The sequence below is a fragment of the Chiloscyllium plagiosum genome, unplaced genomic scaffold, assembly GCF_037043375.1.
Source record: "Chiloscyllium plagiosum isolate Xiang-an unplaced genomic scaffold, Cpla_swu_hap1 HiC_scaffold_27, whole genome shotgun sequence".
Classification (NCBI taxonomy): Eukaryota; Metazoa; Chordata; class Chondrichthyes; order Orectolobiformes; family Hemiscylliidae; genus Chiloscyllium; species Chiloscyllium plagiosum.
Window position 1 is genome coordinate 77,395,085 of NW_028270165.1, and position 17,289 is coordinate 77,412,373.

General features: G+C 45.4%; 1 protein-coding gene across 1 annotated transcript in view; it reads right to left on the reverse strand.

The window, feature by feature from the left end:
* LOC122543524 (uncharacterized) overlaps positions 1 to 17,289 on the reverse strand; it is a 94,888-nt gene that overhangs the window by 16,437 nt on the left and 61,162 nt on the right. The window contains exon 3 of the mRNA XM_087974978.1: positions 11,474 to 11,485. Coding sequence (XP_087831104.1) covers positions 11,474 to 11,485 — 12 coding nt within the window. The remainder of the gene's footprint in view (positions 1 to 11,473; positions 11,486 to 17,289) is intronic.

Here is a 17,289-nt window from a genome sequence, read left to right on the forward strand (position 1 = left end):
ATGAGCAGAGGGATCTTGGTGTCCATGTACACAGATCTCTGAAAGTTGCCACCCAGGTAAATAGTGCGGTGAGGAAGGCATATGGCGTACTGGCTTTTATTGGTAGAGGAATTGAGTTCCGGAGTCCTGAGGTCATGATGCAGTTGTATAAGACTCTGGTACGGCCGCATCTGGAATATTGTGTGCAGTTTTGGTCGCCATACTATAGGAAGGATGTGGAGGCATTGGAACGGGTGCAGAGGAGGTTTACCAGGATGTTGCCTGGTATGGAAGGAAAATCGTATGAGGAAAGACTGAGGCACTTGGGGCTGTTTTCACTAGAGAAAAGAAGGTTTAGGGGTGACTTGATTGAGGTGTACAAGATGATTAGGGGGTTAGATAGGGTCGACAGTATGAACCTTTTCCCGCGTATTGAGTCGGGTATTACAAGGGGGCATAGCTTTAAATTAAGGGGGGGTAGATATAGGACTGATGTTAGGGGTAGGTTCTTCACTCAGCGAGTCGTTAGTTCATGGAATGCCCTGCCAGTAACAGTGGTGGACTCTCCCTCTTTATGGGCATTTAAGAGGGCATTGGATAGGTATATGGAGGATAGTGGGTTAGTGTAGTTTAGGTGGGCTTGGATCGGCGCAACATCGAGGGCCCAAGGGCCTGTACTGCGCTGTATTCTTCTATGTTCTATGTTCTATGTTTAGTACTTATACAGTTTTTAACCAATCATCATGTCAATCAAACATTTGCTGATGAACATGATGCCCTCACCACATTCCTGCTGTGTTTATGATAAACTTATGTTAGTCTTTTGCTGACTGTGATCATTTAATCCCATTACTGACTTTGTTATCCAGAGTACCGATAATGAAAAACTGCCCTGACTTGGGCAATGACATTAATTGCTGATATCCTCTGAAGTTTGGTCACATACTCATCACCTCATGTCCTTACCTAAACCTGATTATTGACTGCCTTTTCTTGTCTTAAACCCATTCCTCATCATTTTCCATCTCATGTGCTTAGTCAGTAAACTCTTTATCCAAACCGCTATTGTCTTTTCTCATGTGTACTTTAAGTTTGAAGCGATCTGTCAATATGTTCCTTTCCACTGCAGTTTCTGTTCCGCCTTGATAACTAATTTTAAGTTTTGCAGCTATCTAAACTTGTTTTTGCATTTTGGTATTTTTAATTCTATGCCAACCCTCTATCTTTACCTAGCTTCGCATTTGACTTGAATTCCACATACTGCCTCGATATTCAGGATGCAATCCTCGTCATCCTGAAGCCATGTCTCTATATGGAGTCTCAGATCACAATTATTCTCTTCAGTGTGTGCAGTCAATTCATTCAATTTTCTTACAACGCAGGACACATTCAGACACCATTTTTAGTTTCAATTTTTGTGATCTTCTGAGTGCAGTTTTGACTGCTGGTACATATATTCTCTTTGTCCCTTTCTATCATTCTCTGATGTTCCTCTGTCACATCACAACATTGCTCACAGGCCTCAATTTGGATTGGCCATGCTAAATTGCCCATAGTGTCCAGGGATGCACAAGTTAGGTGGGTTAGCCATGGAAATTGCAGGGTTATAGTTTCATCATAGTAGAAGCAGAAGCAGGCCATTTGGCCTGAGGAGCCTGCTCTGCCATTCATTAAGATCATGGCTGATCTATCCATCTCAGCTCCTCCTACTTGCATTATCCCAACTACTTTTAATTCCCCTACCATGCAAAGATGCATTCAACTGTGTCTTGAATGTACTCAATGAAGCTGCCTCTACTGCTTCCTTAGATGGAGAATTCCATAGATTTACTACTCTCGGGAAAAAGGAGTTCCTCCTCATCTCTGTCCTAAATCTACTCCCCCTAATCCTGAGGCTATGTCTCCTAATCCTCATCTCAGCCATCAGCAGAAACCATGTGTGTGTGTGTTTGTGTGTGTGTGTGTGTGTGTGTGCGCGCGTGTGTTCTGGGTGGCATGATCGTCAGAGGGGTCAGTGTGGACTTGATAGGCTGAATGGAGGAGAAAGTAAGGACTGCAGATGCTGGAGATCAGAGCTGAAAATATGTTGCTGGAGAAGCACAGCAGGTCAGGCAGCATCCAAGGAACAGGAGAATCGACGTTTCGGGCATAAGCCCTTCTTCAGGCTGAATGGCCTACTTCCACACAGTACATCTATTATTTACCACAGGTGTGTTTGCTCCTGATCACAAAACCCAGAACCTCTCACCTGCAAATTGAAAGATCAGTCCTACTCTCAGGTAAGTGTTATCTAACTGCTTAATCATTTCTTGTGAATACAGCCAACAACTCCTGCTGCTGCCAATAAACTTTACAATGCTGATGAAATACCTGCAGTGCAGAAAACCATAAAAGCTTCTAATGATACCAGTTACTGATTCACCATTCGTTCTGATGCACAGCAATGGAAATACAATGTTGGAGGCTGAAAGAAATGAGCAGTTTAAAATGAAAACCCACCTAACCCTTCATTAGGCTCCCCGCTCAGCACACTTTACTTCCTGCCGGTAAACTTTAAAGCACTTCAACCCACAGCGCAATGAATTCCCACTTTCCACCAAAATCCTGGATGTATTCACTCACCCAGTTGCTGTCTCACAAATGAAAGATTTCATTGTAACTTCTTCTGCTCCCAGTAAGGGGAAAACATCTTTGAAAGCTGCTCTGAAAGTCCAGCCTTCACAATGACATTTCTGCTTTCACCAATAACTATTAGAGTTCTACAGCGGAAACAGACACCTTTGTCCAATTCATCCATGCCGACCAGATATCACAAATTTATCTAGTCCCATTTTAAGCATTTGGCCCACACCCCTCTAAATCCTTCCTACTATTATACCCATCCAGATGCCTTTTAAATGCTGTAATTGTACTACCCTCAACCACTTCCTCTGACAGCTCATTCGATAAATGCACCACCCTCTGCATGAACAAGTTGCCCCTCAGGTGCCTTTAAAATTGTCCCCCTCTCACCTCAAACTTCTGACCACTACCTTTGGACTCTGATATCTGGGGGAAAAGACCTTGGCTATTCACCCGATCCATGCCCTTATGAATTTCTGTCAGGTCTCCTCTCAGCCTCCAATGCTCCAGGGAAAACAGTCCTAGCATATTCAGCCTTGCTCTGTAGATCAAACACTCCAACTCTGGCAAGAACATTGTAAATATTTTCCAAACCCTTTCACAACATCTGTCCTAAAGCAGGGAGATCAGAACTGAGTGCGGTACTCCAAAAGTGGCTTAACCAATGTCCTGTACAGCCGCAACATGACCTCCCAACTTCTCTACTCAATGTTCTGATCAATAAAAGAAAGCATACCAAACGCCTACTTCACTATCCGATCTACTTGCAACTACACTTTCAGGGAACTATGAACCTGCACCCCAAGGTCTTTTTTTTCAGCAACACTCCCCATGACCTTACCATTAAGTGTATAAGTCCTGCCCTGATTTGCCTTATCAAAATGCAACACCTCACATTCATCTAAATTAAACTCCATCTGCCATTCTGTGGCCCATCAGCCCATCTGATCAATTCTAATTTGTATTGAATCTTCCTCTCTCATTCTCTAAAAGCTGAAAATCTCTATCTCACACACTTTCCCTCCATTTTCACTTTGCTGAACCTAATCCCTTGCTGTACCTCATCCTGAAGGGTCCTAGTTCATGTTAATTAACAGGCCCACACTCAGGGGATTCTCAGTGAAACACACTGAATACTAAATGGTCTGAATAGAGTGAACATTGGGAGGATGTTGCCATTGGTAGGAGAGACAAGAACCCGAGGGCAAAACCTTAAAGGAAAGGGAAGACTTTTTGAAACGGAGATAAGGAGAAACTTCTTCCGCCAGAGAGTGGCGAATCAATGGAATTCACTGCCACAGAAGATAAGATGACTGAATATATTTAAGACTGAGATAGATAGGTTCTTGAGCGTCAAGAGGAGTGAGGGTTAAGGGGAAATGGAATAATAGGGTAGAGCGGCATGGTGTGGTTAGCACTGTTGCCTCACAGCGCCAGAGACCCGGGTTCAATTCCCGCCTCAGGCGACTCCGGGTGCTCTGGTTTCCTCCCACAGTCCAAAAATGTGCAGGCTAGGTGAATTGGCTATGCTAAATTGCCCGTAGTGTTAGGTATAGGGGTAAATGTAGGGGCATGGGTGGGTTGCGCTTTGGCGGGTCGGTGTGGACTATTTGGGCCGAAGGGCCTGTTTCCACACTGTAATGTAATCTAATCTAATCTAAAGAAACCTATCAGCCAGGATTGATTGGTGGACGAAACCTAATAGTCTCTTGCTGTCCTAGATACAGTGTGACAATTGGGATCAGGAGTAGGCCATTTAGTCTTTCGAGCCTGCACCAGCATTAGGCAGATCATAATTGGATATACTTATACCAGCATCTAGGTGGATAGGCTGGGACTTTTTTCACTGGAGCATAGGAGGTTGAGAGGTGATCTTATAGAAGTTTATAATATCATGAAGGGTACAGATGAGGTGAATGGCAGGTGTCCTTTCCCTAGGGTGGGGGTTTGAAGATTAGGGAGCAAACCTTTTAAGGTGAGGTGGAGAAAGATTTTAAAAAGCCACGAGGGGCACTTTTTTGTTTTTACAGAGAGTGATGTGTGTGTGGAATGAATGTCCAGAGGAAGTGGTGGATGCAGGTACAGTTACAATGTTTAAAAGACATTTGGATTAGTGCATAAATAGGGAAGGTGTGGAGGAGTAACGAGCAAACACTGGCAGGTGGGACAGGTTTAGTTTGAGAACATAGTCAACATGGACTAGTTAGTCTGAAGAATCTGTTTCTGTGCTGTATAACTCTGTAACTGTTCTGTACATGTCTTAAAACCATTGTCTTACCTTCCCCCATAACCATCCACTTTGTTGTTCAAAAATCAGATGAACTCAGCCTTGGATATATTCAATGACCCCCTAACTGCAGGGAAACATCCCCACTTCTGAGCTCAATACCTCTTGCTGATTGCTTGCTGCACCTGTCTGACAACTGGCATTGACTGGTGTAGAAGGACGCTGAGGTGCCTTTGTACATCCACATGCTATTCCTGATGAAGGGTCCATGCCCAAAACATTTACCTTCCTGCTCCTCAATCGCTGCCTGACCTGCTGCGCTTTTGCAGCGCCTAACTTTTCGGCTCCGATCTCCAACATCTGCAGTCCTCACTTTCTCCATATCCCAATTTAAACAATGCACCTGCTTTTTTTTCCCCACAGTAACCGCTTTAACGTCACATCGTGATATTGCGTTTGCCAATTGAGACAGACCTGGACCAACTTTTCCTAAGTCTGTCCCCTCTCTGGATGCACTCCCTTTCCTCCAAGTTGCTGCAAATCAACAACTGAACCGCAGAATGAAAAAATAAGAAATGGAAAAGGGGGTGAGAAAAGAGAGTGCCATTCTCACAGATGTTGGGCAGAGGACAGTAGTTGCAGTCTGAGGAGAAGGTCAATCTTCATTCAGAGAGAGAGAGAGAGAGAGGAGCAGCTGAAACCTCAGAAATTCGTGGTCCAACCTCCGCCTTCTGACAAGGGGCGGGCTGTGATTGGCAGGAGGTCAAGACTCTTTCCGGTCCTCCAGGGCTTGCCATTGGTCCAGCAAAGGAAGGTCACGCGCCGTTTCTGAGGCCAGCGAGAAGCCTGCGCAGAGTTTTCCTGATACCGGCGAACATGCGTAAAATACTCTGTGAAATTGCTGGTGTTACTGACGGAATTTGTGTCCAAACCGCAAGAGATGGAAAAGAGGCTGCAGCGACATTTTATTACTTTTGCATTTTGTCTGGCTACTCAATTATTGCATAAAGCCAAAGTACAGAGGGATCTGGGAGTGCCGGTCGAGGATTCTCCATAGGTAAACATGCAGGTTGAGTTTGTGAATAAGAAAGCGAATGCAATGTTGTCATTTATCTCAAGAGGGTTGGAATATAAAAGCACCGTTGTGCTACTGAGACTTTATAAAGCTGTGGTTAGAGTCAGAGAGATGTCCAGCATGGAAACAGACCCTTCAGTCCAACTCATCCATGCCAAACCCATTTAATATTTTGTAAATTTCTACTTTGGAAATAGAACTAGTCTGACTTAAGATTGGGATAAGACAGACTCGAACCTCACACCTTTAGTGCATTGTCTGAGCTGAGAGGTTGCTTTTTTTCCTTAAAACTTAAGCTACTTTAAGAATGTGATTTAAAAGAAGTTCTGAGATGTACATATTAATGAACCGAAATCTACATCTCACTCTAAAAGACGAAAGACTTAACAGCAATCTAGGTTTGTTCAATATATCATTTTGGTTCCATGACACTGTAATCTTTTGCTATAAATTCTGTGTCTTATGATCCTGCTCCACAAATACCCAATGAAGGAGCAAAGCTAGTACTTCCAAATAAACCTGTTGGCCTATAAACTGGTGTTATGTGATTTTTAGTCTTTATTTCTAGTGAATACAGCTCACACCTCCACTGTTGCCAGTAAACCTTGCAATGCCGATGAAATTATGAACCAGCATTCCTGAAAGATTTACCATTTCTAATGATACTAGCTGCTCATTCATTGCTCCTTCTGATACACAACATTGGAAACTTCGTGCTGGAGGCTGAAAGAAACGAGCAGCTTTAAAACAAAACCCTGTTAGATCTCACAGCTTTCAATGAGAGTCTGAGTCGGACAGGAAATTCAGGTGACCTTTACTGCGACCCAACTTTGTTACAGCTTCAGATCCCCCCAGCAAAAAGGCGCATGAAAAGTAGTTTTTTTTTTAAGCAGGTCAAGGTCAGCGCATACATTCCACACCCCTACCGCCCAGCCCACCTGCTTTACAAGTGGTTAACACTGAGTTGTCCCTTTATAATTTGATCCTCGGTACAGCCTTAACCCATAGGAAATATTGTCTCACTCTCAGCAATCTCAACCTACACACTGTATTCAAGTAAGTTTCTCCTTGCTCATCTATTGAGTGATGGGGGCTGCTGTGCATCCGGAGACTCGTGTAGGCCAATATCAGGTAATGGATGCAGCTGGGACAACTGAGTGAATCCTGCCCTGCCAGGTCAGTTTCTTTCCCTAAAAAGGACATGAGTGAATCAGACGGAAGACTTTTTTTCCCTGAAAATGGTTCCATCACTAGATTCTGAACTCCAGATTTCTGACCAAATTCCAATTCCACCATCTGCTGCGGCAAGATTTTAAACCTGGGAGTCCCAGAACTGAGTTGATAGTCCAGTCAAAAATGGCACTCGGCCTTCACTCCTTCAGTCTTGGGAGTGGGGGTCTGTAAAGAAAAAGGAAAGAAAAGAGCCTGGAGAATAATAAAAAGGGGAACCAAAAACAATGAACATAAAAAAGAGACATGGGAAAGAAAGGGAGACTAAAAAGAGACAGGAATAAAAAGGCGAAGAGATGGTGGAGACAAAAACCTGGGGGGAGTTGTTCTGCAGCGAGATGAAGGGTGAAAAAGAGAGGACATGAGAAAGAAAAAAACCAAAAACTAAAAGATAAACAAGGAAGAAAAGAATGGGAAAGAACAGAGACAATAAGGTTAAAGTCAGAAATGCAAAAGAAAGAGACAGGCAGGCAGGCATCCAAATCTGCGCTCAAATCTCAGTTCATCCAGTCAGCCCCTTCTCCCTAGGGCATACCTCCCCCCAGGTTGGGAGGCATCTTCATGAGCTGAGAGGGGGCAAGGAGGTGGTGAGAGAGAAAGCAACAGCTCAATAGTTTAGTCCAAATTGTCTGTCGGTTCCTCTCCTCCCTCGCCCACCTCCTCACCTCACACATAGGCTCCAGATTTAAAATCCATACAGACACAAAGCTGCAATTTCAAACCAGCAGCAGCAATTCATTTAAACAACAGAACACAGGCTTCTGCACCCAATGGACACAAATTTATTTCTCGAGGAAACACAGGATTTTCACACAAATCAATGTAACATGTGAGTAGGACTGAAACAAACAAGTCAGCAAGTTTACTTTTAATAAGTGTTTGAGAATTCTGCCAATTAAACAATCAAGTTTACAAATGATAGTTATACAGATTTGTTGTATTAAGTAATATATGCTTATTAAACAGAATAACCCCGATCATATGCAGAGTGACATTGTCTGTGCTTATCACTGTGTTTGTAAAAGTCTGATTCTGTGTCTCACTGTCTGTATTGTGCTTTTGTCTCTGTGTTAATGTCTTTTTTTGTGCTGGTGACCAGCTCTGCAAGCAACGGAACACAGTTTACCTTGGAGGGAAATTTGAGTGTGTCTGTGTATGAATGACAAATTCTGTCTGCAATGGAAGCATGTGTCTGATAGTCTCTTTATGGCTGTGTGTGAAGGTGATTTTGTACCTCCGTGTGTCCATGTGTTTGTGTGCCCAGTTGTGCCTGCAATGGGACACACTTTGATTAATCACATTTTAATTCATTCTTTCAAAGTCAGAATTTCACTCTCTGACAAGTAATGCCACCTTCTGCTGGCTGACACACTTAACATCACAAGAGCCACTTTTTCCTGTTCCACTGCATCTACTTCTTGGTCCTTGTGGGTTTTGGGGGTGTGTGGGGGGGAGGGAGGGGAGGGGAGGACTTGCAGCCAGGTGTGAACTTACTTGTGTCTCAGAGAGTGGGAAGACTGACTAAATCTTTCTCACAGACGGAGCAGGTAGCAGCTCCTCACCAGTGTGCACTTACTGGTGTTTCAGAAAGTTTTTTGAATAGACAAATAGTTTCCAACACACAGAGCAGGGGAATGGCCTCTCCCCAGTTTGAGCATATTAATGCATCAGCATTATACATCTGCATAGAACAAAGAACATAGGACATTACAACGCAGTACAGGCCCTTCGGCCCTTGATGTTGCCCTGTCATGCCAATCTGAAGCCCATCTAACCTACACTATTCCATGTACATCCATATGCTTGTCCAATGATGACTTAAATGTACTTAAAGTTGCCAAATCTACTACCGTTGCAGGCAAAGCATTCTCTCAGAGTAAAGAAACTACCTCTGACATCTGTCCTATATCTATCACCCCTCAATTTAAAGCTATGCCCCCTCGTGCTCGCCATCACCATACTTTGAAAAAGGCTCTCCCTGTCCACCCTATCTAACCCTCTGATTATTTTATATGTCTCTATTAAGTCATCTCTCAACCTTCTCTAATGAAAACAGCCTCAATTCCCTCCGCCTTTCCTCATAAGACCTTCCCTCCATACCAGGCAATATCCTAGTAAATCTCCTCTGCACCCTTTCCAAAGCTTCCACATCCTTCTTATAATGCGGTGACCAGAACTGTACACAATACTCCAAGTGCAGCCGCACCAGAGTTTTGTACAGCTGCAGCATAACCTCATGGTTCTGGAACTCAATCCCTCTATTAATAAAAGCTAAAACACTGTATGCCTTCTTAACAACCCTGTCAACCTGGGTGGCAACTTTCAAGGATCTGTGTACATGGACACCGAGATCCCTCTGCTCATCTACACTACCAAGAATCTTACCATTAGCCCAGTACTTTGCATTCCGGTTATTCCGACCAAAGTGAATCACCTCACACTTGTCCGCATTAAACTCCATTTGCCACCTCTCAGCCCAGCTCTGCAGCTTATCTATGTCTCTCTGTAACCTACAACATCCTTCGTTACTATCCACAACTCCACCAACCTTAGTGTCGTATGCAAATTTACTAACCCACCCTTCTACGCCCTCATCCAGGTCGTTGATAAAAATGACGAACAGCAGTGTACCCAAAACCAACCCTTGTGGTACACCACTGGACTCCAGAAAGACCATTTCCCATCAACCACCACCCTCTGTCTTCTTTCAGCAAGCCAATCCCATTCCTCCGCATTTTGTACAATAGCCTACTGTGGGGAACCTTATCAAATGCCTTGCTGAAATCCATATACACTAAATCAACCCATTTACTCAAATCTGCCTGTTTGGTCACCTTCTCAAAGAACTCAATAAGGTTTATGAGGCACGACCTTCCCTTCACAAAACCGTGCTGACTATCCCTAATCAAATTATTCTTTTCTAAATGATTATAAATCCTATCTCTTATAACCTTTTCTAACACTTTACCAACAACTGAAGTAAGGCTCACCGCTCTATAATTACCAGGGTTGTCTCTACTTCCCTTCTTGAACAGGGGAACCACTTTTGCTATCCTCCAGTCTTCTGGCACTATTCCTGTAGACAATGATGATTTAAAGATCAATGCCAAAGGCTCGGCAATCTCCTCCCTGGCTTCCCAGAGGATCCTAGGATAAATCCCATCCGGCCCAGGGGACTTATCCATTTTCACACACTGCAGGATTTCTAATACCTCTTCCTTGTTAACCTCAATCCCACCCAGTCTAGTAGCCTGTATCTCAGTAATCTCCTCGACAACATTGTTGTTTTCTAGAGTGAATACTGTTGAAAAATATTCATTTAGTGTTTCCCCTTATCTCCTCTGACTTCCCACTACTATCCTTGATTGGCCCTAATCTTACTCTCGTAATTCTTTTGTTCCTTAAATACCTATTGAGAGCCTTAGGGTTTGCCCTGATCCTATCCACCAACAACTTCTCATGTCTCCTCCTGGCTCTCCTGAGCTCTCTTTAGATCTTTCCTGGCTACCTTGTAACCCTCAAGTGCCCTAACTGAGCCTTCACATCTCATCCTAACATAAGCCTTCTTCTTCCTCTTGACTAGAAATTACTCTTCTTTCATAAACCACGGCTCCTGCGCTCTACAGCTTCCTCCCTGCCTGACAGGTACATACTTATCTAGGACACACAGGAGCTTTTCCTTGAATAAACTCCACACTTCTAATGTGCCCATGCCTTGCAGTTTCCTTCCCCATCCTATGCTTCCAAAATCTTGCCTAATCGCATCGTAATTGCCTTTTCCCCCAGCTGTAACTCTTGCCCAGGGCTATACACCTATCCCTTTCTATTACTAAAGTAAACATAACAGAATTGTGATCACTATCACCAAAGTGCTCACCTACTTCCAAGTCTAACACCTGGCCAGGCTCATTACCCAGTACCAAATCTAATGTGGCTTCGCTCCTTGTTGGCCTGTCTACATATTGTGTCAGGAAGCCCTCCTGCACACACTGGACAAAAACTGACCCATCTATAGTACTCGTACTATAGTCTTCCAGTCACTATTTGGAAAGTTGAAGTCCCCCATGACAACTCTCTCTCTCACTCCAATTGAGAATCATTTAAAACTTTTCTCAGTGTGAGCATTTGAAAGGTCTCTCATCAGTGTGAACCAGTTGATGTACCCAGAGGTTGATAATAGAGAATGCTTTCTCACACTCAGAGTAGGAGAATGGCCAACCCCAGTGTGAACTCGCTGGTGTGTGTCAGCAGGTAGGATGAGTCACTGAGTGCATTCATGTTTCTCAAGGTCAGGTAAATGAGTGAATCCCTTTCCACAAACAGAGCAAATGAATGCCCTCTCCCCAGTGTGACTGCATCAAAGAGTTTCCAGCAAAGGTGGCCATCAGGGTGAGGGTGGCATTGGGTTTTTTTTCCCCGTTTCCCAGATCTTCGTACATGGTGTCCCTTCAGACCCAGTCCATCTTTGATCTCCACATGAAATGAAAGATAGCCCAGGTGACTGCGGCGGCACAGATTCTGGGAATAGGCCACATATAATACTGGGAGTACCTCACACCTGATGACCAGGTTTTTACCACGATGGAGAGTGACCATTTCTCCCATCTGCCCATTTTCTGCCTCGCATTCCAGATACGCTCCTCCTAAGACTTGGCGCAAGCTCCAGCCCCTCCGAACCAAATACCCAGCACCTTCAGGTGGTCAGTCCTGACGGTGAAGGGGATCGAGGATTGGTCGGCCCAGTTCCCAAAGAGCATGGCCTCGCTCTTGCCTTGGTTTATCTTGGCCCCCGAGGCCCGTTCGAACTGGTCACAAATGCACATGAGTCTGTGCACGGACAGCAGATCCGAGCAGAAAGCAGCGACGTCATCCATGTACATCCTTAACCTGTAGGCCCCCGCTGCCAGGAATAGTCACGTCTCCGGCTCGCATCCTTCCTGATGGACTCGGCAAATGGCTCTATGCAGCACACAAACAAGGCAGGAGAGAGAGGGCAGCCCTGCCTGACTCCAGATCTGACTGGGAAGCTATCTGATTCCCACCCATTGATTGAGACTGCACTGACAATGTTGATGGAGAGCAGTCAAATCCAATTGCAGATTCCCTCCCCAAAGCCCATTTTGGAGAAGACATCTCTTATGTGCTATCTTGTCAAAGGCTTTCTCCTGGTCCAGGCTGATGAGGCAGGTGTCCACTCCCCTATCCTGCATATAGGTGATCGTTTCCCTGAGGAGTGCAAGACTCTCAGCGACCTTCCTGCCCAGTACAGCACATTTTTGGTCAGGGTGAATCACCGAATACAGAGCAGACCTGACCCAGTTGGCAACGGCCTTTAATAGGATTTTGTAACCTACATTCAGCAGCGAAATTGGTCGCCAATTTCTAATTTCCTCCCTCTCCCCCTTCTGCTTGGAAATGAGGGTGATGATGCCTTTCTTCTTGGATTCACTCCTGGTACCTGCCCGAAGCATACTGACATACACCTCCAGAAGGTCCTGGCCAATCAAGTCCCACAGAGCGGAATAGAGCTCGACCGGTAAGCCGTCACTTCCGGGAGTTTTATTCTATTCTTGTGAATTTTTTTTTAAATTTCAAAAATATACTCATGCAAAATATTTTGTTATCTATACAACTGGTGATGCCATTCATATGTATATATTGCATTTCTTTACATACAGAGATCAAAATTAATCATTCATATATACAAGTCTGTATGTTGACCATCCGTATATATTGCTGAGACGTCAGCAGAGCCCAAGTACTGGGCTGTTCTTCTTAGGCAGGCAGTCTCTACACAGTGGTCTTTCCCCACCGTGCCTTGGCAGCAGCTGCCCCAAGCTTCAGCGCATCCCTCAACACCTAGTCCTGGACCTTGGAATGTGCCAGTCTGCAACACTCAGTTGGGGTCCAACTCCTTCAGCTGGAAGATCAACAGCCCAGAGAGCGTCTTTCACCGAGTTGATGATCCTCCAGGCGCAGTTGATGTTCTTCTCGGTGTGTGTCCTGGAGAACAGACCATAAAGCATGGAGTTCCGCATCACGGAGCTGCTCAGGATGAACCTCGACAAACACCACAGCATTCCTCTCCAGACTTCCTTTGCATAGGCACATTCCAGAAGGAGGTGCGTGACAGTCTTGTCCCCCCCGCAGCCGCTTCGAGAGTGCGTGCGGTGGGGCAGAGAGTCTGGGCATGTACGAAGGATCTCACCGGCAGAGCCCTTCTCCCCATCAGCCAAGCCATGTCTTGGTGCTTGTTTGAAAGTCCTGGTGATGAGTCATACTGCCAAATGACTTTCACAGTCTGCTCAGGGAACCACTCAACAGGATCCACCCTCTCCTTTTCCCGAAGGGTCTCAAGGACACTACGTGCTGACCACTTCCTGATGGACTTGTAGTCAAAGGTGTTTTTCTTCATAAATTTCTCCACAAAGGACAGGTGGTATGGAACGGTCCAACTACTTTGAGCGTTCTGCAGCTGCGAGGCCAGGTCCATCCTTCGCAACACCGGGGATAGGTAGAACCTCAGTACATAGTGACACTTGGTGTTTGCGTACCGGGGATCCACGCACAGCTTGATGCAGCCACACACAAAGGTGGCCATCAGGATGAGGATGGCATTGGATGTGCTTTTTCCCCCGTTGCCCAGATCTTTATACATGGTGTCCCTTCGGACCCAGTCCATCTTCGATCTCCACATGAAGTGGAACATGGCCCGGGTGACTGCGGTGGCACAGGTTCTGTGAATAGGCCAGACCTGTGCCACGCATAATAACAATGACAGTACCTCACACTTGATGACCAGGTTTTTACCCACGATGGAGAGCGACTGTTGCTCCCATCTGCTGTAAATATATGGCTTACTTGTAAAATAGAAGGCTGGCTGCGAGTGTAAATATACTCTGCATTTGGAAGCCTTTGGTGATGCTGTGTAACGCGCGCAGAAGGGGGTCACGTGATGCTTTGTTTCGCACCCCGGAAGAGTGCGAGGAGGTCACGTGGTGCTCCGTTTCGCGGGCGAGGAGGTCACGTGGTGCTCCGTTTCGCGGGCAAAAGACGTGGGATCGGACATCCGGGAACGCGGGGAGGCGGAGAATGGAATCAGATCAACAGCCAATCAGAAGATAATTCTACCTCCGTGATTGCATGACATTTTTTATTGTATAAAAGACTTGGTCAGGGACAGGAATAGGTCTTACTTTTTGAACTGACACACTTTGTAGTTTGTCAGGGACGGAAAGGTCTAGACCCAGAGCTCTGTATACTTTGTCCACTTACTGTTTAAAATAAATTAAGAGTGTGAGATTGAATATCTTCTCCTATTGCTTCATTTAAAGAACACGCAGGACTGGGCTCCCACATAGAAGAAAGTAAGTTGGTAGATTGAGCCAAAGTCCTACAATTTGGTGACCTCGACGTGATGAAGACGGAGAAGAGAGGAAAATAGAAACAATGAACAACTGACGTCTGATGACAACAACAAGCGGCGCCGCATAAAAAAAACAGGTGAGCAGACGCCTGTTTATATCGAAGTTCTGCCATTGGAGATACCAAATTGATTGTTGTCATTATACTGCAAGTGTCCTAGTAATAGTAAGTGGATAAAGTATTGATAAGGTATTGATATGGGTTTAAAGTCCCATGGGGTTAGAGTCCCCATAAAAGCAACAAAGTTTAATACGTACAGGTTTAAAGTCCCGTGGCGTTAGAGTCCCCATAAAAGCAATAAGGTACGTAAGGGTTTAAAGTCCCATGGGGTTAGAGTCCCCATAAAAGCAACAAAGTTTAGTACGTACGCGTTTAAAGTCCCATGGGGTTAGAGTCCCCATAAAAGCAACAAGGTACGTACAGATAAACAGAGCAATGAGTCAGCTCAAGTGCAGTTGCTGAAGTTACGGCTCGATAAGGCTAGGAGGAAGGCTAATGATACAAAGAAGGCCTCCCAAAAGACGACTAATCAGATGGTTCAGCAGCCGTCGCCACAAAACAATCTGCCGAGTCTAGACCCAACACCTGATTGGATGCCACACTAGCCCCAGTATGGGGGCAGGCCTATAGGTGTTCCAGAAGGAATGCGTGTTAGAGGAAGGGGCCGCGGAGGACTCAGAGGTCAGCCACCCAACACCTGTTTTGAATGTGGCCAACCCGGGCATTGGAGGAGAAATTGTCCCATGTTGTGGGGACCCCAGGGAGGCCAGGGATCGATCCGAGGACAGTTTGTCCGCTCAAGTCAGCCTCCTTTTCAACAGGCTGATCAGCCTTACCAAGCCCCAAATGCAGCTGCAGCTCCGGTGCAAGGTCAGTACCCCCAAACTATGCCGGAAGGGCAGGGGTACGAATATTCACGGGGCCCGAGGACTCAGGGGCATGTGGGGTTGGCAGACCCCTATATGCAAATGAGGACAATGGACAAGAATCTGTCTTTTTTGGTTGACACGTGTGCAAGATTTTCTACCATCACTTGTGATATACCTCGGTCAAGCATGTCATCCTCCAGTTAGTAGGGTTCTCGGGCAAACCAGAAAATCTGCCTTTGACATCGCCACTGATCACATCGGTGGCCGGACAGACCTTTCGTCACCAGTATATTTCATCACCTGCATGCCCTGTCAATCTGATGGGACGTGATTTGTTGGTGAGATGCGGGGTCTCGGTTCTGTGCGGACCAGACGCACTGGTAGTGACTTTTCCAAATGGCCATTCTGTCAATTGTTCTATGACAATGATTCACTCTGGATCCCAAATGATGCTATCACCGGACACATCACCAATGGCAGAAGGGCAGTGGGCGGATATATACTGGGGACTTCTCGAACCCGAAAACAGGCAGAACAATGGCATACAGTCTCTATACAACCAATAGCGACCCTGGGTTCAGATGCTGCATCCCTATGCTCCTCCTGCAGATCACCTCCATGTTACCCTATATTATGATAGAGATGATAATGAAATTTATCTGTATGCATTCTATCAGCACCTAGAAGGGACTCAATGGGATATTTCCTCTAGTTGTATTCTGCTAGGGAAAGAAGGTGTTGTTGAACTAACTGCAGAACAGTTGAAATGGTATGAGATGTCTGAAGAAGCTATACCTCATGTCACATTGGCTGTGCATGCTAAATATCAGGCCAAGGATCTGGGACCTACGTCCAAACGTTTGATGGGGCTAACTGATTGGGTGTGGACTCAGTTACCCGGTTTACAATATTCACCATCGGAGGAAGCCTACAGAATTATGTACAGGACAACTGACAAGGTACTGCTGGAATATAGGCAGATTGAAAGGTTTCACGGCAGGGAAAAAAACTGACCATCCACAGGCTGCATCGATGCTTGATACTCTACCAAATACCTTGTGGTCAGCTCGTTCAACAGACATTGGTCACTGCAAACACGTCACACCGATCACATTCGATTTAATAGACCACACTCCGATTTGGCAGAAACAATACTCACACAAACCAGAGGCTGAAGCCGGCATTGCTGACACAATTGCAGGATTGTTAGCAGCAGGGGTGCTAGAACCCTCTCAGTCAGCCTGGAACACTCCTATCTTACCTGTAGAGAAGCAGAATACAGGTAAATATAGGATGGCACATGATCTTAGACGGATTAATAGTGTCGTTTCTACTCCAACAATTCCAGTTCCAAATCCCTGCACTGCGATGTCTGTGCTGACCCCTGACCATAAATGGTTCTTGTGCATTGATCTGGCCAACACATTCTTCTGTTTGCCCCTAGCTGATCATTTGAGGGACATTTTTTCGTTCACCTACAAAGGCCAGCAACTACGTTACACAAGGGTCCCTCAAGGGTTTATTTTGTCGCCGGGGGTGTATAATCAGGTACTGAAACAGCAGTTGAAGGATCTGACGCTCCCAAAGGGGGTGGTATTGATCCAGTATGTGGATGACATTCTTTTGGCAGCACCCGATCATGTTTCTGGTAGCCACAAAGTTGTTGCTGATTCACCTGTATAACGTCGGTTTCAAAGTTTCACGGGCTAAATTGCAATGCTGCAGACAAACGGTATCTTTTCTGGGTAGAGTGATTTCCGCTAAGGGAACAGGTGTCTCTCCGTCCCATAGATCCTCCATTCTGCATCATATCAAACCAGTCACTGTAAAAGACATGCTCTCATTTCTCGGGTTGGCAGGAT